This window comes from Diadema setosum, chromosome 19, assembly GCF_964275005.1.
Source record: "Diadema setosum chromosome 19, eeDiaSeto1, whole genome shotgun sequence".
Lineage (NCBI taxonomy): Eukaryota > Metazoa > Echinodermata > Echinoidea > Diadematoida > Diadematidae > Diadema > Diadema setosum.
This window is the reverse complement of record NC_092703.1, coordinates 16,565,982-16,590,847: the sequence shown is the minus strand read 5'-3', so window position 1 is coordinate 16,590,847 and position 24,866 is coordinate 16,565,982. Positions and strand designations below refer to the sequence as shown.

The 24,866-nt window shown below is 37.2% G+C and overlaps 1 protein-coding gene across 1 annotated transcript; it reads left to right on the top strand.

The window, feature by feature from the left end:
* Positions 1–448: 448 nt before the first annotated feature.
* On the top strand, positions 449–24,247 carry LOC140242307 (organic cation transporter protein-like). The gene is made up of 12 exons (XM_072322049.1): positions 449–598; positions 1,341–1,495; positions 3,660–3,819; positions 5,847–5,950; positions 10,006–10,160; positions 11,334–11,502; positions 12,046–12,173; positions 14,590–14,701; positions 15,579–15,793; positions 16,649–16,757; positions 17,633–17,864; positions 24,218–24,247. The coding sequence occupies exons 1-12, from the start codon at positions 449–451 to the stop codon at positions 24,245–24,247; spliced, it is 1,719 nt and encodes a 572-aa protein (XP_072178150.1).
* The last annotated feature ends 619 nt before the right edge of the window (positions 24,248–24,866 follow it).

Here is a 24,866-nt window from a genome sequence, read left to right as displayed (position 1 = left end):
AAAAGAAATTTTGTTTTTTTTGTCTGTTTGATTTTGATTAGATGTGTTTTTAGTTTCATTAATTCATTATTCCTTCTCATAATTTTCTGAGGGCCCCATATCGTAAAAGCTTTGCGTTTTAGGGGGACCTTCCATTGTCATTCTCATTCTTATTTATTTTGTACTATGCATATAAAATATAATTATGTTTTCTTCATTTCGTTACTCATTATCACGTGTATTTTGTTAATTTACGTTTTTGCATTCATTACAAATATGTTCTGCTCATACATTATGTATAATTTTCTCTATTTGAACTTTGAACTGTGAAAGGTGTCCCTCACATTGTGATGGTCTATCGTCTTATGTATTTTTGTCATCTTGTAATTCACAGGCACTCCTGAAGGTTTTTGATCGCCGGGCAGTTTTCGATTATCCATACACAAGACAGCTGGGATATAGTGCAATCATGAAATTCGACGACATCCTGCACGAGATTGGCGACTTCGGGCGCTACCAGGTGGGCATCATCGCCATCGTGTCCGTCATCCTCTTCCCGTCTTCCTGGATTGCCTTTCTCCAGGTCTTTGCTATGGGAGCGTCCGATCACTGGTGCAAGGTATGCAAGGAAGTATGGTTCCACCAGATTCTGAATCCTTCAGCCATGCATTACATTTCAGTCTTCTCTCTCTTGCGATAAAGATTTCAATTTAAATGTGGTGCTTTCATTCTGCATTTTAAATAAAATTCACTTTATGACACGTATGAAGTTGATATAGATGAATACAAAGCATCCGTCTCTGGGTATTCTTTTAAAAGCATCATTATTTTTTGAACTTAGCTAAATAATATTATATTGACAGATTGCGGGCTCACTAGAGGGAATTAAACACGATTAGTGGAGCACACGTAGAGAGGACCTATAGGGGAGGAGATCGATATTTCTTGAACTTTCAGTACACCTTTTTTTCTGAAAAAATGAGTGAAGATTTGATGATACTTTTGAGTTCTAGGGTAGATACCCCCCTGGACAATTCCCCTGACCCTTTCCCTGACCCTAGCCCTAATCCTAATCCTGAACCTAGCCTAATCCTAACCAAAAACTCTAACCCTACTGAAAACCTAACCCTAACCCCAATCTTTACTCTAACCTTATCACTAACCAGTATTAAGCCGGGGGTAGTAATGTTCTCGGGGGTAATTTCCCTGATACTGAAAATGTGTTACTTCCACACCAAGTATGTTACTCCCATGCCAAGAACGAGGGCAGCGGGCAATGACAAGATAGCGAAAGTGCACATTCGCAGGAGCAATGACTAATTAAGTCACTATCTCATGCTCCTTATGTTCTAAACTGACAGATTCCACAGTGGAATACTACAACTTGTATTGACCTTGGTGGCGACGCAGCCATTTGCGAAGACCCCGAGATACTGAAGTCTGTGAGCATTCCGCTGGTAAAAGGCACAAACGGAAGTGACGTCAGCACTGGTCACGTTTATAGCAGTTGTGAAAGGTAGGCCAGTTGTAGAGGAATTCCGTGGAGCTGGACTACCTAGCTCCATGGTAAGTCGGTGTTTTTTCATTGCATGTGCGCTTCCTGGGCTGGAGAATGATCTAGAAGAGCAGGTTTCGGTCAATTCTGTTTTTAGATTCGGTTACATCACTTTCTGCGCTGTTCTGTTGTATTTGTGGTCATCAGGTTTGGCCAGTTTTACCTTTTCTCTCTTCCCTCTCTCTCTATCTGTTTGTGTGTGTGTGTGTATGTGTGTGTGTGTGTGTTGTTGTTGTTATTTGAATTTATTTGGCGTTTATCATTCCTCGAGGAATATTTACGTGTGTGTGTGTGTGTGTGTGTGTGTGTGAATATTTACGTGTGTTTGTGTGTGTGCTGTTCTTTCAACCAGTGGTACCTGTTTTTTTTTTTATCAAAAAAAAAAGTAACGCATGAATTATGGAATATGCGAACATAGACAATTATACAAACCCGTTTGTGGTAACACATGGTGTTACGGCAGACCTCTCTCCCTCATTTACTTCACCATGCAAACCCTCGATCAACATAGACATAAGATACAAATTATTGTAAGGATAATCCTCGTTCCATGTAACTCAACGGCCGTTGTCAAGAATTACATGACATAAATTGCAGAAGTAAGAGGCAAGACAACCGTTGACCTTTCAGCGTGAACATCGTAGTTTGCACATTTAAAATGAAACAATGAAACAAAACAAAACTTGCAGCTGCTCCATGATAAAGAGAATCAGTGCTTGCTTAAGACAAGAACATTATTTCATCGAGTATTCTATTATTCAGCAGTGTGTGAAAGGTCATTAGATATGGAAATAGAATCTCATGGAATCTCAGCCCTTTCTTGTCGGGCATAATGATAGTAACGACTAAAAAAGGGACAGTGTATCATAGAAGTATCAGATTTACCCTGCATAAAGGAACAATTTCTCGTTTGACATACTCCTTTTGTTACATGAAATTGAATCATGATGATTCTTTTTTCCCCCCAACATGATACAGAGGAATGTCTGTGCTGTTTGAATAAAAAAAAAGATATTTCAGGTCTATACAGCCTTATTCAATGTCATAGAAGGCAAACATTTGAGACTTGGGAATGTATTTGAATCCCTGAACGCGCAGCCACAGATGTGACAGAAAGAATAGGTATAATGATCAATGTTTTCGCGAGTCACGTATGTACCGTATATTGCGTCACAATTCTTTGTCTTCACGTCGTTGTCCATTTCTTGGTATTAGATGTCGTTCATGTGCACGTGAAGTGGCTTCTTTATGCTTTTTTAGTGTTTGGCAATAACTGTAGGTATTTGAAGTGACGTTTGTCGTCTTCAATTACTCCTGGGTTTGCTCTGCTACGCCCCCCCCCCCCACACACACACTCACACACACGCACACATGTCATTTTTTATGCGTATTTGAGTAAAACAGGTTAATTTTCAGTTTTTGCCATTTTCTGAATGAATACCTCTTCTATGATATCAATCTTCCATCTATCATTCTTCTACATATCAAGCTTGCATTCATCATACCATCGATTGGGTGTCTTTGTGTGTTTTGACTTTTTCCTTCTTTGCTGTTGCTATATACTGCAGTGTATTTGAGTATACTAAGGAGATAACCCCTTGGGTATACATAAAAGCCCTACAAACATGTTGGAGTAGTGGTGATACTCAGAATAAAAAAGATAATGAATGGAATAAACTATTCAGTGACTTGACAAGATTTACCGCTGACCAGTTTGTAGTGGTTGCTAGAGATTAAGTCCCTTCTTTGTCCCGCGCAAAATACGGGTTCAGTCATTGCACTTTTCTGGACTCTAACTTCAAACTCTCCTCCTTTTACATTATATATAATATTATATTTCTTTTCTACTAGAGGTTGGATCTTCTACGTCTTATTTCAATGGACCGTGAACATCCAGTTTGGAGGATGTCGTGAATTATAATTTAAAAACTGATTTTTTTTTTTCGTGGAATGAACTATGTTATTAACTATTATAAAAAAAAAAAACAAAAAAAAACAAAAAAAAACTTGTCTGGCGACTAAAACAATTTGTTGGATTTACTATTCAGGGTCATTTACATGAATGTTTGTCTTTATTATGGAATCTCCCTTTGCTGGGCTTTGTCTCCTTATTTGACCTAATCAGGTACAATGTTACAGATTATTCATTGCTCGTCGATGGTGTGGCGTCTAACGTTTCCATGGCAACCTACATCTCGTTGGAGACGGAACCACGTGGTATCATCCCTTGTGACGCCGGATGGGACTACGATCGGAGCTTGTACACACGAACCGTTATTGAGGAGGTAATCATTTATTACTTCAAAACTTAAACGTACATAAAGCACGTGCACACCCGTCGCTTGCGAACACAACCAGTACTCAGCTAAGAATAGTTGGTTCGGGTGAAGATATGAATAACAAAACTTCATCATACCTGTCAATCACGAGGCTAACATTCTTAAAGCTAGTGAATTCATTTAATCGTGTTAGAGCTAATGTACATTTTGACTTGGATACTCACAATGAGTTTCAAGATATTTGTAGTAATGATGGTCCAATCGCAATGTCTGAACAGCCACGTAATGATGCGTGCTTCTCTAATTTTAGAAAATAGGGGTAAATGAAGTCGATACTATTATCAAAAAGTTCACTTCAGCAAATTGTACCCTAATTTAATCAGGTCCAGTATTTACGTCTGTAGTGAAGAAATGTACTTTTGAACTGGTTTCTTATATAACAAGAATTATAAACAAATCATTTGAAGAAAATATTTTCCGGAGAGCTTCAAGAATGCCACCTTCATGACCTTGGACAAAAGTATTGTAACCATACTTGTACTGCGCGATTTTTCTTCAACCTTTGATCGATACCAGACAATTGTGATGTTTTGCTACAGAGGTTGCAAATCTGGTTTAGCAGTATAGTCTTGCATACAGATGATTTGAATAATACCTTAGGTAAGGACAACAGAAAGTAGTTGTGCATGGATCTGAATCATCAGTTCAGGTACCAACTATCATCATGATCAGTGTTCCCCAAGATTCGGTGGTCGGCCAGATGTTGTTTAGCATGATTCTACAAGTATTCATCTTTCCTAAGTGATGTGATTAAGTATTGGAATGGCAGGAATGTGTTACACTGACGACATACTAATATAATATGTTTGGTTCAGACCATGTAACGATTGTGATAATGCAATCTCCCGAGATTTTCATCGTTCATCTCGATTCCGCAAAAGAATGCATTTTTAGGTGATGAACTTTGATAGTGCATTTTATCCTCCACAAAAGCCAGAGTCCTGTGTGTGATGGACCTTTTTGATCAGAACATCGATGTAAACAATTTGTTTCAACGAAATATAGGGCGGCTTCTCTTGCTCTGTGCAAACTTTGAAAGGTTCGTCAGTTCTTAGATTAAAAACTTGCACTAAGAAGCATATACAAGCTCTTATAATATATCATCCAAACTACTGATTAGCTTGCTTAATAATATGCCAGATTTCCAGCTAAATAAACTACAACCAATTGAGAGCTCAGCAGCGCAATTCATTACCCGCACTGAGAAACGGTCCCATATAGCCTTAGTCTGAAATAAACAATTCCATTGGCTTCCATTCCAGTCACGTATAAAGTTCCAAGTCCAAGTACTCCTACCAGTGTGTCCATTCAATGGCTTCAGACTGCATCAGTGAATCTTGAGTGAAGTATAGTATGTGCCCACCCGCGATCTCAGACTGGTTCAAGAAGATCTTTTGCATTGCCCTGTTCGTCAGATCAAGTTTTATATTGCTCATGCCGCCTCTGTCCTTTTGAATTCTGTCCCATCGTACTTTAAAGACTCAGCCACAACTTGAAAGTTTAACGCCGTATACTTATTTCAAAAGGATTTTGAGTGAGTCAGTTGTATGTTTGCATTTAACAGCATCTAGCTGTCTTTGATTTTTCGTCCGTAAAGCGCATACAGACGCAATCAATATAGCAGTGATGTATTTTGTGCTATCAACGTTATTATCATTATTATCATTATTATTGCTAATACTGTTCCTTTTATTATCATCAATGTTGCTATTATTATTGTTATTATCATTATCATTGTTATTCTGATAAATAGCATAATCATGAAAACTTTGTGATCATCTTTTGAAAACAAAGATACAAGTCTTGTTAGCAAGGTGCATGAGCATATTCTGTTTCTGAGACACGAGTGAAAAAGGAAAAGCGACAACAATGCCTTGTGACCTTTGACACCCATCTCTCTTTGTCCCTTCTGTCGCACTCTCTTTCTCTCTCTCTCCCTTTCTTTCTCCCATCTTTTTCACTCAAAAATACAGTATGACCTCGTGTGCGGTGGAGAAGTGTATGTGCAGGTCGCACAGTCGTTCTTCTACGGCGGCTATCTAGTTGGGAGTGCTTTATTTGGGACTCTGGCTGATGTGTAAATAAAAATTAATCTACCTTGCAATTCCATTATTGGATTACTACCATAATACTGGAACAAAATTCTGATGTTAGGGATTGATATAGCGTTTATGCATTCATTATTTGTTATATATACACTCAGTATAAAAAAGAAAGTAAACACTTTTTCCAGTTCATATTTCTCATAGCAGATTTTGATAAAAATCATTGTGTTACATACCATATTAAAGACTATTTAATTGGCTATCAACATGGTAAGTTTATACAAAGGGAAACTTTACGCATTCGTTTTTGTCCTCCAAGGCAGAAAAGTAAAAATTGCAGAAATTGACATATTGAAATTCATTTGCAAATGCCCTTCAAGAAAACAATTATAACAAAAGACCAATTTAACGCAGTGAGAGACATGAATGAAATAACAGAACTGAGTTTCCGTTCCCTTGTTTCTTTTTATAATATCAAACGAAAACATAGTGGAGAAGCTGAAGGTGGAACATAAAAGCATTTTCCATCAATTCAAACTTTAATTGACATAGGGAGTAAGCCGCAAAGGTGATAAAATGGGCAGAATTTCTTCATTTTACATTTCAATTAAGGAATTTAAGAATGCATGAGACAAATTCAAGAGCCAAATTTCATTTCAAATTATCTTAATTTGGAATAACGTTTCAAATTTCTACCATCTTTGTTACCATGCTTCTTTTGTGTCTTTTACTATGGATTTGACAGAAGATTTTACAGTTTTCCTCCATCATTTTTTTGCCTTTCTTTATCTTTGGAGAGTTACAGAGACATTAAAGGGATGGTACAGTATTGATAGAGATGAGAATTGGGCTTTTAACTTTTTGCGAGATACCAAGAAAACACTTATGATATAGTACAGAGCATACCATTTTAAGAGGAATTCAAAGTTTATTTGATGAAAATTTGGTTTGGAATGACTGAAACATCCAAAAACAAAGTAAAACAAAGCAGTCGTAATAAAGTGTGGGTCCCACACTTTATTAGAATCGCTCTTTTTTTTTTTTTGATATCTCGGCCATTTCAAAACCAATTTTCATCAAATAAACGTTGAATTCCTCATAGAATTACATGCTCTTTCACATTTCATAAAAGGTTTTTCATTATCTCACCAAAAAAATGTTAGAAACCTGAAATTAGGTCTCAACCAAAACTATACAATCCCTTTAAAGAAACCTTATAGGTCGATTTTTGCAAATTTGCATGTTTATTGTGCTAAATTTGTCTTTTGTTCTCATTGTTATATGGAAGAGCACATACGCTTGAATAACAACTTGTCCATTTTTGCAATTTTTACTTTTGTGCCATGGACATGTTGGAAGAGAAATCTCATGCGTTAAGTTCCCTTTTAATTGAGCTACAGGTTGATAGCCAATTAGAATACCTTTAACATGGTATAAAAACATTATCATTAGACAAATAATCTATGTGAAAAATGAACTTGAAAAAGTGTTTACTTTCTTTTTAGTGAGTTTATATTCTATATATAAGGCACTAATTATAAATTATCACTTACATACCTTCGTGTTTTTACATTACACTTGTAGAAAACTTGCATGCCACTCGCATTCACTCACTTAACAGCGTAATGACAGGCAGATAAGATCCCTTATAATCATAATAGTCACACACTACATATAAAATGACATCCATTAGAACAAAGTCTTAATGGTGCCCAAAGAGGTGCGTGTTTGTAAGTTTTGATGTAAGTCACTACACGCACTCCATTATTGGAGTTCAATTCCACTTTTGAATGGTAGAGTGAATAAAAGCATGCACAAAGGGACTGGTAGAAGTATTATTAACATCAGTCGGAGCAAAAAAGAAAAAAAGAAAAAAAAAGAAGGTTGTTTGATTTCTCAGTTTCGCACGTGTTACAGGAGGGTGACATTTTCCACAATCTATTATGCAAATTAGGTGATTAAGTGATGACGTCATCATCTCACGACCTTTTCATCAGTGTTTACACAATTTCGTTTTTCAAAGCGTGTTTCCTATACCAAAATGTAGCCCTCTCCATTTTATTCATTATGATTTTGTTAATTGGTGTTATCACACATTATTCTTGTGTGAATTGAGTTTTCTTTCTAATTTCTTTTTGAAAATGCTGATTCTGATTCTGATTTTAGTTTTGAATTTCTTGTTCATACATAAATGAAGTACTAAGTCAACTGAACAAAAAAACTGAGCGCAGTATAAATTGAATCTGACAATTAAAGCAAATAAATGATTAATTCAAGGATTCAACTTTTTTCCCCTGATACAATTCAAAATGAAAATAGACTATTTTGTGCATACATTTATGCAAACATAAGTTACAGTATATCTCTTGCTCAAAGACAAATTATGCAATTCTTGATGTACAGAAATTCAGGAGACCATCGTCATAAGCAAGCACTTGACGAGGACAATGGCCTCAGAAATGATTGTCTAAACAATACAACATTATAAAAATATAACATAAGTCACCACTCACTGAGTGGCGATAAGCAGGGAGAAAGGGAGGGAAGAATGAGGGGAAAAAGTGCAGTGGTGCATTGTGCATTGTGCAAGATGTAAATGGGGGATAAATCTAGGGGCAACTTTGCCGAGTACTTTAATACTTTTCATTACAGTGGAAAGTGATATGGCGGAAATATTTCACCAGACGGACAAGGAGACGAAGTTACGATAGGCATTGTATTCAAACTTTATCGACGATTTTTTTTTTTTGTTCTTTTGTCTGAATCACGAGAACTGATCATAATTATGCTCCATTAGGAAAGTTTCATCATTTTACTTGTCACTGTTGACTGTTATTCCACTTTATCATCTAGATCATTGTAGATGTAATAATTACAATGTTGATGGTGGCTACTTTTGTAGGGCACAAGTTTCCCTGTCGATTGACGCTCATAACATGCGGTGATGATAATTATAAGAATATAAAAGAACAAATTGTGTCATTAATGAATATAGGTAAGGTGAGTGATGGTGTTGGAGATGGTTTCGTAACAAAATGTACTTCTCACTTTTTAAAGTTTGTCTGACTTACTCTGGATAGGCCCACTATTACCATACAGATTCGTAATGATGGTTGTTGTTACCCCATCTTATGTCCTGTGTGAAATCCAGTTAGTTATAACATGGACCTAATTTACAAGGACATTCATCATATCGTTAATTCATTCATGCACCTGTACATCTCAAAAGCCCCACAAAGACATTTTAGCATGCTTCACTGCTTTGATCCCATGATCGTCACCGCCAGCAAGTCGGGAGAAGAACAAGACGGAGATTCGAGAAATCTAAAACTATAATAAATGCGCAGATTGAAGAAGATAACTCACAAAAATCAAGTAAAGTGAATGTGCAGTTGTGGTGTATGTTAAGAAATCATGCCTCAAACAATTTCACTTGGGAGAAGCAGGCAGTTTTTAAAAGAAAGCTAACATTTTGGCAGAATGATTGTCATTTGTGATCTCAATATTTCACTTTTCTCCAGCTTATTCCAGAGCAAAAAGGGACGGTAATGGTAGAGAACAGATATATCTTGCCATTAGACAAGGTCTTATGCGTGTGCTAAAATGTGCGAATCAGCAATTACCCATCTTTTGACACAAAATTTGTAATGATCTCAGGTTTGCTGCTCCTCATCATCTGTATTTATTCAAAGACATTTCCGTCTGAAAAAGGGCACATCAGCGAAACAAGCATGTAATGAGGGAAACGATTCTTTTGTTAGTGACGATACATTATTACACAATCGTTATTGTCAAGACACCTGAATGTACTCATTAAGATGCACATAATCATGTGTCGGTGACGATCATTACATCAAAGAAAGACTGCCGTGAATAGTCCATGTTATATTAGGTCCATGGTTATAAAATATCGTTGGTGACTTCTAACGGCATATCTCCTGTGAATTTGTTCGCAAAGGGCGCGTTTTCCATTATCCCGTAGACTCTTTGCCAACCAAATTCCCGTTGTATAATCCGTTAAGTAATCTTATACTTGAATATTCTTTCAATAAAGTGCTTCTCCTTATTACGTCTTCATCTCGCCCAGGTACGGACGGTATTATGCATTATTTGGCGCCATCTTGTTGAATGTGCTGTTCGGCTATGGGATCCTGGCGTTTAAAAGCTACTGGTTCTTTGTGCTACTACGTTTCTGCCAAGGAGTCGCCAACGTGGCGCTGTTCATCGTGACATTTGTCTATGGTATAAATGCCCGTATTTTTATGCCTCCGCCACGAAGTGGTGCCGGAGGCATTATGTTTTCGGGTTGTCCGTCCTTCCGTCCGTAATGAATTAAAAATGAACTAAAAAAGCTTTTGAGGCATCCTAATGACACTTGGCATGTATGTGTAATAGGGGGTGAAGTTGTGCCTATTAACTTTTGGGTGCGCGTGCTCAAGGTCAAAGGTCAAAAGGTCAAGGTCAAATGCTTAAAATTTCACTATTTCCCCCATATTCTATGCAATACCTGAAGATATTTTCTTGAAACTTAGTATATACATGTATTTCCCAATAAAGATTCTGTGGTGAAAGTTTGGGGTCATGAGGTCAGAGGTCAAAAGGTCAAGTAAAAATGTTAAAATTTCACTTTTTCCTCCGTATCTTGGAAATTGTTCAAGATATCTTCATGGAACATAGTATATATGCATGCACTGACTGGCAGTGATTATCTAGGGAACTGGGTTCATTGGGTCGAAGGTCAGGGGTCAAAGGTCAAGTGCAACACTTCAAAATTCTACTATTTCCCTCATATTTATGCAGTGGCAGCAGGATTTTTTTAAAACTCGTTGTTTACATGTATAACCCAATAAGAGTTCTCTGGGAAGTTGTTGTTGTTGTTTTTTTAAAAGGTCAAAGATCAAGTGGAAGTGCTGAACTTACTTCTTCTTCCATATCTCGGAAGTGGCTCAAGTTATCTTGAAACTTAGTACATACACTGTATTTATGCACGTTCTGCCTGACAGTGATTCTCTTATGAATTTTAGGGTCAAAGGCCAGATGAAAATGGTAACAATTTACTATTCAATACAGAAATTGCACTCTTTCTCCATACCTTGAAAATTACTCAATGCATGAACTTATGAAAGGGTCAAAGTCAAGTTAAAGTCCTTGTAAATCCCCAAATACATACTCTCCTATTCATCCAATTAAACCTAGGTCAAGGAAGGTGAACATTCAACACGTTATTTTGTGACTAACATGTCATTTTGATATTTTGCCAATTTTGTGAAAATATAATCACACACTGTCCACATGTACTATGGGTATAGACCTATTTGGGAGAATCATGCATTATAGCGAAGGCATACCAGTCGCCATAGCGACAACAATATTGTTTCCTAATTACATGTTAATGCCATTTTGCTTCATTCACAGTGACCGAGTCTGTAGGCACAACGAGGCGAAACGTGGCGGGGATTGTAACCGCCATTCCGTATGCTGTTGGCTACATGGTGTTTGCCGGAATCGCTTACCTTGTACGAGATTGGAGGAAGATGGTGATTGCCATTACCACCCCCTTCATCCCTTTGCTGCTGTTCATGCTGTAAGACACACCTCTTTCGTATTTTAGTACATGCTCTGTTACATAATATGATGATCAGTTGAATTGATCTCGCGATTAAAATTTAGAATTGTCAACTTGTAAAAACAAAAGTAGTTTGTGCTGTGTAAGATGTTTCCATATTTTATCGTATGATCATTGTCATCATTGTGCATCGCTACATTGTTGTCGCAATTTATGTCTTTAAGATCAAATTATATCAGTTGAATATTTACCAGTTGTATCTAAATGTCTTGTTTCTCGGATTTATTACATGTGTGTGTCACCTTTTTACCCATTTTTGTTTATTAGATTTGAATATATGAATTCAATAAAGTCATATTGTACATAATATAGAGATAAAGCTTGAAATCACATCTATCTTTTCTCCGAACGATATACATTCCAGAGCGAGGACAAACTAGAGTATAATCATTTCTTATCAACATAAGATCATGCAAGGTAGCTTGAATGAACATGAGATGTTATTGCATTATGCTGATGAATATGATGCGTAATGGTGATGTGTTATCGTTCATCTGGCAGCATCGTCCCCGAATCTCCCCGATGGCTGATCAGTAGGGGTCGGAAGGACGAGGCAAAGAAGACAATCACTAAGATGGCGGCAGTGAATAAGAAGACCTTACCGGAAGATTGCCTATCCGAAAAACTGGCTGAGGAGGTAAGGGCACTTTTCCGTAATATTTCCTCAACTTGGCCTGAACTATACGGAAGGATTCACTCCCGTAGGCCCTACATGAGAAGGATCATATTGCTGATTATGACAAACATAATTATCACTACATTTTTACATTGTTTTCACTATGATAAACGAAACAGAAGAATAATAATGATAGAATTGTGACAATGAGAGTGATGATAACGGCAGTCGTATTTATGAAAGGTTTGTTATAATGCACCTGTCCTACACATTCACTTCCTGCGGAGAGCTTCAGCCTACATGCGTTTTGCCTCTCTGCCGCAGCATGCAATTTAGTCGCTGGTTCACGAGTTTATCGCGGAACTCAACGGTTTAACGCTATATGAAGATTAGCTGTCAGCCGATGATAACTTAAAAGGCACTTCATCTGCTTGGGAATGTTTTTCTCTGCTCCCAAAAATCACGGTAAAATCCTTTCTCAGTTCATTGCCTTTACCCATCACTGATAAGACATTTTGTTGGTTTCTGGAGATTTGCTCATCTCCGACATGCCTATAACAGGCCTACGGGCGAAGGAGCACAATAAAATAGCAAAACCATTATGACGCCAATATAAATCGAACTGTAAACATAGCATACTAGTAGTCCCTGGGGACACTGCCACACCACGCAGCGAAGAAGACCGATCCGCAACATTTGGTGGTCACTCGAGCAATGTGCCATTTTTTGGGTGCGAAAGTACATGATGGCAGCTCTTTGTGTAATGAAAGTTAATAGCGAGCTTTAGATCTGCCACGCGAACGCTAAGACGACGCAGCCTCCCGGGTTGGACAAATGGAAACAGCTGTCTTGCGCATGTGCAAAACTGCATTATTCTTTGGCCTGATTAGCGTCGTCGTAGCGTTCGCGTCGCAGAGCTGGCTACGACGCTATCACGAAGCGCTTTCGCAGTGGTAATCTTTGGAACTGTTACATAGCAGGTGTATGAAAGAGAATCTCTTGATCATTACTTTCAATGTCTGCCGACAAAGATAAAAATCAAAGCATGCAGAAAGAAGGTTGTGGTCTTCTGCATAAATTCCCAATGGCGGCATCTAACAAAACGAACAAACAAAGAAAGAAGTTAACAAACAGAAACAAAACTTTGATCTGTAAAGTCGGCGAAACTGCCATCGCATCTTGGTCTCCTAGTGACCTCTGACGAGAACACGGACAATGCGTTGCTATTTTTAGAACTGCATATAACGAAATATAATGATTTGTGAAAAAATATATTGATTTGTTGTGTGAAAGAAAATAAATATATTAATTTGTAAAGGTGTATATTGATCTGTTGTGTTAAGCCCCGAATGATATCGACAGATATTCTCTTCCCCGAGGAACCCTCAGTTCTCTTCTGGTTCGTCGTGAATGTCACTCGCTGTAGCATGAGGAAGCAAGACTACCCAACAGAAAATGAAATGTGCATTCACTTTAAGTGAAACAAGTAATTGAAAAGCACACAAGGGTAAAAAACAACAACAAAAAAAAAAAAAAAAAAACACGGTCTCACTTGTATTGATCTTATTATGGTGCCAGTTTACAAAAATCACATCAGGGTATAGATATTTGCTCTTTAAGATCACTCATTGATGTTCATTTAACTGTCATAAAGATCGAAACCGAAATCGAAGCAAATATCCATAGATTCATTTATTTGTCAATCACGAATCTTTGAAACACGAATAGAATGTTCGAGTTCGAGAAAGAACAGAAATCGTTATCGGATTAAATCGTCGTTGTTTGACCATTTCAACCCGTATCTCATTGAAGGACGGTGCGTCCTTCCTAGCGCTCCTTTGGCACGTATTCACACTTCGCTGAAAAGCGTTCGCATTCCTTTGAGCAGATCGAAGCTTGCAAAGACTACCCCATTCTTGAAGAATGGGGTAATTAACCGGAGGTACAATATTATCGACCAATTGCTGTATTCTTAAAATCCTCGAAAGAGCAATCCATAAGCAGGTCTGCGCATTCTTAGAGCGATTAAGCATATTATAGAGTGACATTCAGCCTTCTTTTCGACCCCGCCACTCTACAGACGCTGCACTGTTCGATGTACATGATTATTTCTTACAAAACATCGATGAGGAGCACACGACCAGTTAGGAGCTTTTTTTTTTTTTTTCTGGATATAAAAGGCGTCTTTTATTCGGTATCCCATGACTTACTGCGTCAAAAATGGGCAGAATACGGATTTGGTGTTACCACAATATGCTCGTTTAAAAACTGTTTCAGACAAGCAATACTTCGTGAAAATATCCGACACAATTTCTGACTATCTCCATTCATTACTGACCTAAGTAAACTTTCTTTTAACTTTCACAAATTGCAAACATTGCAACATAAGGTTACACCTAACCCGGTTGCCCTGACAAGGGAATTCTATTATCTTTCTTTCACCCTACAGGATGACTTGTCCGATCAACAGAAGAAGGTCAATCCAATTGATATCCTGCGAGGTCCGATAAGGAAAAGGACTCTCATAGCCATGTATTTATGGTAAGAAAGATTGATTTTATATCCTGTGCCAACCTGTGCTTGATTTCCTATAATCGTAGTTTAAAGACAGTAGCAAGCTTAAAACATTGTCATGGTATGTATCGTTCTGTGTCAGAGAAAATGAATTTCGGTCACTTCATTTCGTGTTTTCTTTTTAATGAGTCATTGAGCCAGTCATAAATACATTGCCTGTTTTCAGCTGCTATATCGCCTTCTTATTATTCCACGTGTAATAGTTTTATGTTGGTTGATCAAAATACGCCTTGTCTGGTGTTCAGAATGTCGTTGGTTCGAACCCAGTCCTAGTATGTATGTATGTATGTATGCTCATTATCTTTTTTTTTTTCTTTTTTTAATCATGGCTACTTCTAAAACACTGAATAATTCAGTTGCTTATTTACGTCGATATAGGGCAATTTGTAAATTAAAAGAATGATTGCAGTTATTTGAATAAAACATTATGAACTAGCAATTATTGATATCATTTTATTGTCATTTACATTGACGAAAAGAGTTCATAGCTAGGAAATGTTGCTTTCACGCCATTGTTGACTTTGTGTTTCCATTTGTAGTTACTTTCGTCTTTCCATAGCTGAAAGTTTGAGGAAATTCTGACAGTCCGTTCAAATGTTACGAATTTCTAAAGTTTCAGTGTCGCCGTCGCTGGATGAAAAGATTACAATAGTTCGTGAAGTCATGTCAGAAAGTACCCACGTTGCAATCTTCTCATCTGTCGATGGTAGCATTAACTTCTGAACTTTTGTCCAATTTTCCCAAAATTTCACTGATGTGTTCTACTAACAGTATGACTAATGTTGCTGCATTAATTCTACCCATGGTAAAATCTTCGGTGGTTTGTGTTGTAATGATGATTCAGGTGTGTGTGCGCCGTTGTGTACCACGGCCTGAGTCTTAGCACCTCTTCGCTTGGTATCAACGTTTTCATCTCGTTCATGGTCTCCGCGGGGATGGAGATTCCCGCCTACGCGCTTTCCATATTCGTGATCGAAGTGCCATGGCTCGGCAGACGACGCACCACCAGTATCACCTTGCTCGTCGGCGGGGGCGCTTGCCTTCTCACAGCATGTATCGGTAAATGTTTTGTGTATGAGGCGAGAGTGTGCTATTATAACCATGCAGATTACTGAGCTTATTACCAGGTGTACAGTGAAAAATATTGATGTAAGCCCGATTTCTTGTCTGGATTCTGGCAAAATTTCGTGGAAATCATCATGATGAAAGAAATCGATTGAAAGCGTTTATAGAGAGTCGAGTTCTTTTTCTTTTCTTTCTTTTTAAGCGATAGGAAAAGCATGTCGTCGATTAAAATAGGAAATATTGCCATTACGCAGGCTGACCCCTAACTTCAGAATTAAATCATAGGGGGATGGGATAGTATTGGTTGAAATGAGAATTCAACTTTTAACTTTTCGCAAGATATTTAGAAACCACTTTATGAAATCTTAAGAGTCTACAATGCTGAGAGGAATTTAAAATTCATTTGATGAAAATCGGCTTTGAAATGGCTGAGATACCCTATAAAAAACAAACAAACAAAGCAAATCAAAGCGATCTAATACAGTTGGGTCCCACCTTATATTAGAATTGGTTTGTTTTGGATATCTCAGCCATTTCACACTCACACACACACATACACACACAAGTTTTCATCAAATAAACTTTGAATTCCTCTTTGAATAATATGCTCTTTTATATTCCATGAGAGGTTTCTCATTACCTCAAGGAATCATCATCACAAAACGTTGGAAACCTCAAAAACCCCATCTCAACCGAAACTGTACCATCCCTTTAAGGCAGAGAGGAAGGAAGAGAAAGACAGAGAGAGAGAGAGAGAGGGGGGGGGGGGGGTGGGACAGACAGACAGACAGACAGGGCTAAGGAAATTTATACTGTTCACTCTTGTTTTTTTTTTTTTTCCAACCTCAGCTCCGGGAGTGCTGCGGGCGACAGTGGCTATGATAGGCAAATTTGGCATAAGTGCTGGCTTCTCCATCGTCTACCTGTACACTGCGGAGCTCTTCCCGACTCCTTTGCGGTAAGTCCATCGTTGAGCAGCGAGAAAACTCCACTGATGAAGACAAGATCATAAACATCTTGAGACATCACTCAGTGTAATCAATTTCATTATCATACTATTTGATGAGAGCCGATATTTGTTCAGAAATCAAATATCGATACTGGTATTTATTCAACTTATCATAAATCATAACGAAGGCATACATACAAAGTATTTAGGTCTAAGTGTTCTTCAGAGAACTACCCGAAAGGTCGGCAATTTCCATGTCTGCAGGTTTTGCAATATGATGTGATATTCCAAGCATTTCAGTTTTCTTTGAAATCATTATATTTTTATCTGGCAGTATAATCAATATCAACATAAAATTCCAAGGGAATCTTTTTCATTGTTCAGTGTCTAGTTTTCATGCATCAAGAAATTCTGGTAAAATTGATTCTTCTAGTCACATCCGTCACGATGATTTTGTTATGTTTTATATGTTTTATTTATATGAAATAGCTGATAACTCTTTAAAAGACCGAGGAGTTTTCATGGAGTAGAACATAGATAGTTTTTCGTTCATATTTTCAGAGATATAGGCTGAAAGGGAGTTGATGAAACCCATTGTTATACTTAAATTAAGCAAGGTGAACTTAGTGACCCGAATTCATAGACGATATGTGAAATACATTATTGATTTAAATCGCGTTTCCCCTATCGTTGTTGCTGTTGTTGTTGTTGTTGTGTTAATCATATATGTTACTGTTGTCGTTTCGTTTTAAGTGTATGGTCTAGATTTAGATCACCTCAACCACAGTTTTAACATTAAGTCGACCTGTATGAATTCGGACCATTATATTCAAATGATATTACATACAATGAAGCTTTTGTGTTTTCGTTGTCTCTTATCGTAGGAGCATCGGTCTTGGATATTGTTCCATGGCGGGCCGGGTGGCAAACATCACGGCCCCTCTAGTTCTCCTGACCAGTCAGTTGTGGAAGCCCGCTCCCCTCGTCATATTTGGCGGATGCACGGTTTTGGCGGGCTTTCTGACGCTGCTCCTGCCCGAGACTCAGGGACGCAGGCTGCCAGAGAACATGCAAGAAATTGAAGAGTCTGGCAGGTTGGTGTGCAACACGCTGCTGGTAGATTTCAAAAGTTTTGATGTCTACCTAGGCTTGCTTTTATATTCATTCATCCATCAGGGACGTCTTAATTTTGTTTATGGCCACTGCACAATTTCCTTATCTCTTTTTCTCTGTTTACATGTATTGTAATTTATCGTAATCATTATGATGAACAGCATTTATATAGCGCCAGTTATCTGTAAAGGACATTCATTGATATATATATATATATATATATATATATGTATATATATATATATATATATATATATATATATATATATGTGTGTGTGTGTGTATTCATATATATATATATATATATATATATATATATATATATATATGTATTCATATATATATATATATATATATATATATATATATCATATATGTATATATATATATATACATACATATAAGAGGGAGAGAGAAAGAGAGGGAGAGAGAGAGAGAGAGTGTGTGTGTGTGTGTGTGACTGAGACGGATAGGGCAAAGTAAATAAAACAATGAATACAATGAATTGGCAGAAATCATAGTAGAAATGCGTAGGCTGCACAAAACCATTCTTAGAATTTGTGCGTACTAGTTTTCTTGAGTGAATTCTGCATATAGCAAAACAGAAGTAAAGAATGAATGCACAAGTTGACGCGTAATTCCGTACTTCTAACCTTTCTAGAAATGACGATCAATATCATGTTTTACGATCATTTTTATCGGCAGAACTATGGTGTTTGGCGATGACCTGAAAGGTGGTGCTAAACTTTAACACCAATGGGTATTCCAATCAACCAGGACTCCTGAGAACTGACACCATTTCGTCTTTGAAATTGTCTCATCAGATTTGATATAAATTTAGCAGCGGTCAAGATGAAACCAAACACTCGATATATGGGAACAGAGAGTAACTGACACAACCCTATGTGGATACAATCGTGTATGCATGATTTTCAATGCATGTTGACAAAAATACATCCCGGGGGATATGTTTCTACTTCTTGCAACATGAGTGTACACTAGGGAGATTGTATAGTCGAATCAAATTCTTAAAAATTCAATTGTCTTTCACTTTTGATTGGTCTACTAAAGCGTATAATAGCAGACTTTCATTGGGCTCAGGGATATTTTCATATTTTGATTCATCAGCTATTAATACTGCTCATCAAAATCTATAATTCTGTCTAGCTATATTCGTAGGATTTGCAGAGAACATGGAGCTATACATCAGCTCCATAAAAAGAAGTACATGTATACAGTTTCTAAAGCAACGCCATCATCGTGGATGTACGTCTTCAGTATCATGGAGGTATAAGTTTCATTTTCTCTCAAGATGTGTGACACAATCCATGTTTTGGCAATCCAAAGAGACCTTTGTCTTTCTTTCATGAACTGTATCTCGATTAAGGGGCCTCTCGTGGCATTTAGATGAAGAACGGCAGTAAGAGTCGAGCCTTACTGCAGAGATAGATTTACTGCAGAGACATTTACTGCAGAGATAGTTACTACATAACAATGATGATAGTGATATCTTTCATTCATACAACGTTTATATTATTTGCCGAGAATGCGAAACGCAGATCTTTACGTCATAAAAGATTAAAGAATCGTGGCAATTCGAGAAACCAGATGACAAAAAAACAAAAACAAAAACTATACAATACGTATATTAGCTCAACATTTTAAGTGAAACTATATCAACTTCCATGATAATTTGAAGACCAGGTATTTGTCGATTGTCATATTAGATGACGACAGACTAAAGAAGTAATGCAGCATACAAAATGCTCGGTCATTCTAGCGTAAATGAAGACAGGCAGATTTGTTAAAAAGGAGTCAGATAAGACTATTACAGGCTGATGTTTACCAATACAGTCAGGGGCAATATGCCTTGTACACACAGTATTATACCAGAATCTTGTGATAGAATTCTGCCATGCATCTGCGCAGACGTCGTAGAACAGAAAAAGCCACAGGTTACCTGAGTAGTTTGGAGAGACAATGTGCTGCAACTGTATGAGCTTCCTGCATCTAAAGCAGTGACATTTTCTTTTCAACATTTTGAAAGTCATGGATGTTTGTTTCAGGAATGCTAGCACTTTGAACTTAATGCTCGTGCTTTGTACTTTTTGTGAATCTTTTGTTGAAAGCCACATAAGTAAAGATCCGTTTTGAAATCACTATATTTGTTGCTAGGACGGAACAAAGAAGGACGAGTTTAATATGATTGCTAAGGAAAGTCGACTCTTCTTGGGTTGTGAATAGAAATATGATTGAATTACATATTGAAGAGAAAATGTGATTATCCAGATAGTATATGAGAGATCGTTGCATGGTAAAGGTAGTGTTGAAATGTAGCTTTCAAGACGCTGCAATTAACACGTCCATATACACAGGGTGGCTGCCATGCGTTACAAAATAATGGATGTAGTAGACTCTTAGCTAGTAGTCTTGATCTGCCTGTCTGCACGAGAAAGCTTGTTAGTTTCAAATCTATATGTTTCTAGACCATTGACATTCGGAACATGTAACAGATACATAGGCGGTAGAACCGATATGTTGACTGCACCTTATAGAGTTGTACTTCCTCTATTTCACCTTATGTAGAAATACAGAAAAAAAAAAGGTTTACTAATAGTACCTTCGTACTTCCTCTATTTCAAATTTTGTAGAAATACAGAAAAAAAAAGGTTTGCAAATAGCAACCAGATTCGAAGTACGTGTATTATGGTGTTGCAAGGGTTGTAAATACAGCAAACACAACACTCGTAAACTCAGTTTTTATGTTGATCAACCTGTTTTCATGTTTTCCCTATTACGCCACGGTACGGATTCACTTGTAAACTGTTTTTCAGTTTGTCAAAGGAAATGTTTGATGATTAATATGAATGTTCACTTTGTCAAATACATGGAATGCTGAGTGAATACATTCATGAACAAGATTAGTAAAATGCATCTAGCATGTAATCTGCTTAAGTGAAATAATGTTCTAAGAACTGGATTTGAAATATTTATTATTGAAATGTTTAGTAATTTGAAATTTCCTTTGTCACCTTAGTTGATTATGTAACGACAGGTTGGTAAAAATATATAGGATAACTGAAATTATAAGGCAATTAAATGATAGCTTCTGTTTTCTGAAATCTGTTAATATTCCTCGTCGCCTTTGATGATGAAGTTTGATCACGAGGATGGGTGCTATTTAGCAATATTATATGACCTATATAGATACCAATGTGTGATTGGTCAAAATGCTGTCACGTGACCATGTTCACAAGGATGAGAAGCGTTATATTTCATAACATGACGTAAATTACGTACAATCATGGAATATAACAGCGACTACGTTAAACAAATGGCGTTATATCTGGAGGGGTGACGTAATCAAAAATCAATTGTTATGATGCGCGCAACATACACAGAGACGCTTTGCACACACACACACACATACTTACGAATGTAATCGTGACCGGTCGACCGACCACACGCACCATACCACTTACGTTTACAGAATGCGCTAGCGGTATTATAATGAGCATCACACTGACACACGCTAGTACACTGCAAGCGCGAATTACGAAATTGCAACTGATTTGTTTTCGTCAAACTGGCATGGCAGCTTTGATGAGCAGCTGCCCTTCGCTTGTGAGAGAGAAAGAATTGTTGTCCTGATAGCTATAGAGCCTCCTACTCCAATCAATGGTAGACAGTCGTGACAGGAAAGCCAAAGGATTTCCCATTACATTACCAGAGCCTGAACTGAGTAAGTTTTTATGCTACTTGTACTAGCGCAGGACCTGGACCAGGGCCAGGTCCGTAGTCTAAACAGCTCTTGTACCATCAGTGACCGCAGGCAGAAGAGATTAGGCCCTACATTATCCTTAATCAGAAAGTTCACATTCTCATACATCACCACAAACAAATGTTATGTCAACAAGCTTGCTTTACCCAGACCAAAAGCGGCATTTGGTCTAGTCTTCTACAATTTTTACATCTCTCATTACAAAATCTGGCTCTACCGCTACGAAACTAGGCCCTACGTACGATTGATTAACGACTGTTCTAGAAATTACTTAGTATGTGATAAACAGGCAACGGTCGTACTCCACGGAAGAACGAATTCCCGGTAGGCCTACGTGAAAGCCATCGGAGTTTGATCTACGTATCAAAAGGTTACTTGTGGCTCGATTGAATACCACTGGCACTGGCGCACTGTTGTCATGCGGTACGCGCGTTCATGAGTATGACTGCGAAAAGGAGGAGTGTTTCTAGACCTAGTCGTTTTGCTTTAGGGCCTAAAATACAGCAGTTTATTTCTTGTACTGTAGGTCATATAATATAACAGATATTGACTTTTTCTTTCGGTAGGAATATAACATTTAATTTCCCTTGGGAAGTTATATTTTTGTCTCGGAATACTATATTTTTCCTCAGCGCTACGCGCTTCGGAAAAATATAATAATCCTCGACAAAAATATAACTTCCCGCGAGGATCTCAAATGTTATATTCCACCTCTGGTAAGTCAATATCTGTATAATATTGTTGTGATGACTGTATAAATCATCAAACATTCGTGTATACCTTCGAGTCTTGGTTGTGCTTTATTTTCCACTGTAGTTATACTAACTGCTGCCATTTTAAAGTTGCAATTTACATTATGTTAGACTTCTTTCTGATTAGAATGTCTTGCGTTGCTGCACCGACTGTCACTGACTTTGCTACCATCAGTATTATTGACATTTACCAGGGACAGATCCAGGAATTCCGTAGAGGGGGAGGGGGGGGGGGTGGGCGCAAAAAATATTTTTCCCACTTCCGGGTTTCATCGGCTGAAAAGCAAAAAAAAAAAAAAAAAAAAGTTGTGCGATTATCTGGTGTCATTCTGGTGCCACTACAATAGATTATCTATAAGGGGGGGGGGGGGCACGCGCCCTCTTTCATTTTTCATTTTATTTCTTTTGTTTTCAGAACAATTAAATGGGGCGCGCGCCCGGTGCCCCCTCCCCTGGATCCGCCACTGTTTACAGCGCAATTCCACGCCTTGTTCAATCCGGCTTTATTGAATCATCAGCCGAACAGAATGGTAGAGGGTTTTTTGTTTGTTTGTTTGTTTGTTTGTTTGTTTTTTGTTTGTTTGTTTGTTTGTTTTTTATACAAAAAACGGACCTAAATGAAGGGGTACTAGGTGAGCCATTTTAAAGCTTAACATGTTTTAATGACAGATGTGCTATTTGACTGTCATACAGTAATGAAAAATAATTTTTTTTTACAAGGTTCACTTCAAATGATTGTTTTTCCACAGTGCTGACGTCATCAAATTGAACAAATCGTTGATGGTAATTTGCATAGATACTTTATGATAAAAGATAGTAACATGAGTTTAATTTTGTGCAAAAACCAAAAGGAGATTTACGAGATGATGAAATTTGTCCTCTTTTTACCTTGCTTGTCTGGTTGTGACCGATATTACCATTCAGTGAAAGCAAGATGCCATAATTCTCTTATTTTGAGTCCAAATATACCACCTTATTCGCATGATTGCAAGTTATTTGACAGAGACGCCAATAACATGGTATGGATTTACACTGTCTTATACAGGATATTAATTTATCATCATGACTATACGGTTGTTACGGGTATCATGAAGAATAAATTTCATTATTTGTTCTCCTATTATGATACATTATTCGTTATCATTTATGATATATGATATCCTTTATTACATATCAACATATTCTTATGTATCATAATGATACTGTAACCATCATTAGGTGTCACTGTACTTGTGTAACTTTCTCCGTTCAATGACTGTAAGAAGACAGTAATGCCCGGCGAATATCATGGTGCATTATAGAACTGTCGATAACAAGAAGTAGAAGTCACCCTATCAACGAACTTTCTCTACTTAAACGAAGCTTTATCTATGTTATCATTGCAATTCTAGTGGCCTTGATTGACGATATAATCACATTTGTATTCTTTAAAAATTGGTGCCATTAATGAGTAAGAAATTAGAACAAAGGCAACTTTTTTTCTTAACATTCATGAAGTAATCATGATAGGGTGTCTTTCACTTGCACATGTACGTTATGTTCCGTTTGTAAGAACACTTTGTAATAAAACTTGGCTACCATGTTACTATGAAATACATATATAACTATACATATCATATTTATTATCATTATCATTGTTATTATAATTGGGATTGTCATGGTTATTATATTGGGAGAGACTTTATATACTAACACTATATTGCACGCACGGGGCATTTGTCATTCATCGCTGTCTATAGCATTCGATTAAATTTACTGGGATTTTCTACATTCAGTCGTATCTGTGAATTCTGTACTCTTTGTCCTGTGTCTTCATCTAATAGGTAAACGAGTTTACAAACTGCCAGATTTAGGCCTTTTTATAATCGAAGGAGGCAGGTTTGACCTACATTCATGTTATTTAATTTGCAAGCCATTAGCATCGTTATTTAGACACATAAACACACATCCACCTCCAATCTGCAAGATTTGCCAAACTAAATTTCCACTTAATTTCCTGTCGTCATTTGTATTTCACTGTTGGATTTTGAAACATGGAGTAGACACGTTCTTAATTTTTGAAGACCTATGGTAGTGGATTGCAGATACGTCACAAAGACGTTTAGATTACCTATAAATGAAATATAAAAAGTAATGAGTAAATACAATAGATCAAAGATTATTAAACTGAAAAACTGCTTGACGAACGCCGTGAAAAAAAAAACAAAAAACAAAAAAGATTTGGCTCACCTGAATAATAATCCTTGCTTTCCATTTATGCTTCACTGTTTAACATGAAATTGAACAATTTTGTATAATTGCCTGCAAGGTTTGAAATCTAGATCTTATTTTAGTGCCACTGTTGTGTAAGCATGTTCGTCTAATGTCGGTTTTAATATTATAGTAAAAGATCATACAGCTGTCTCTTATTCGTGAGTATGAGAATGAAAAATTAAGAGTTCTGGGCCTGCATAAATCTATTTGAATACTTCC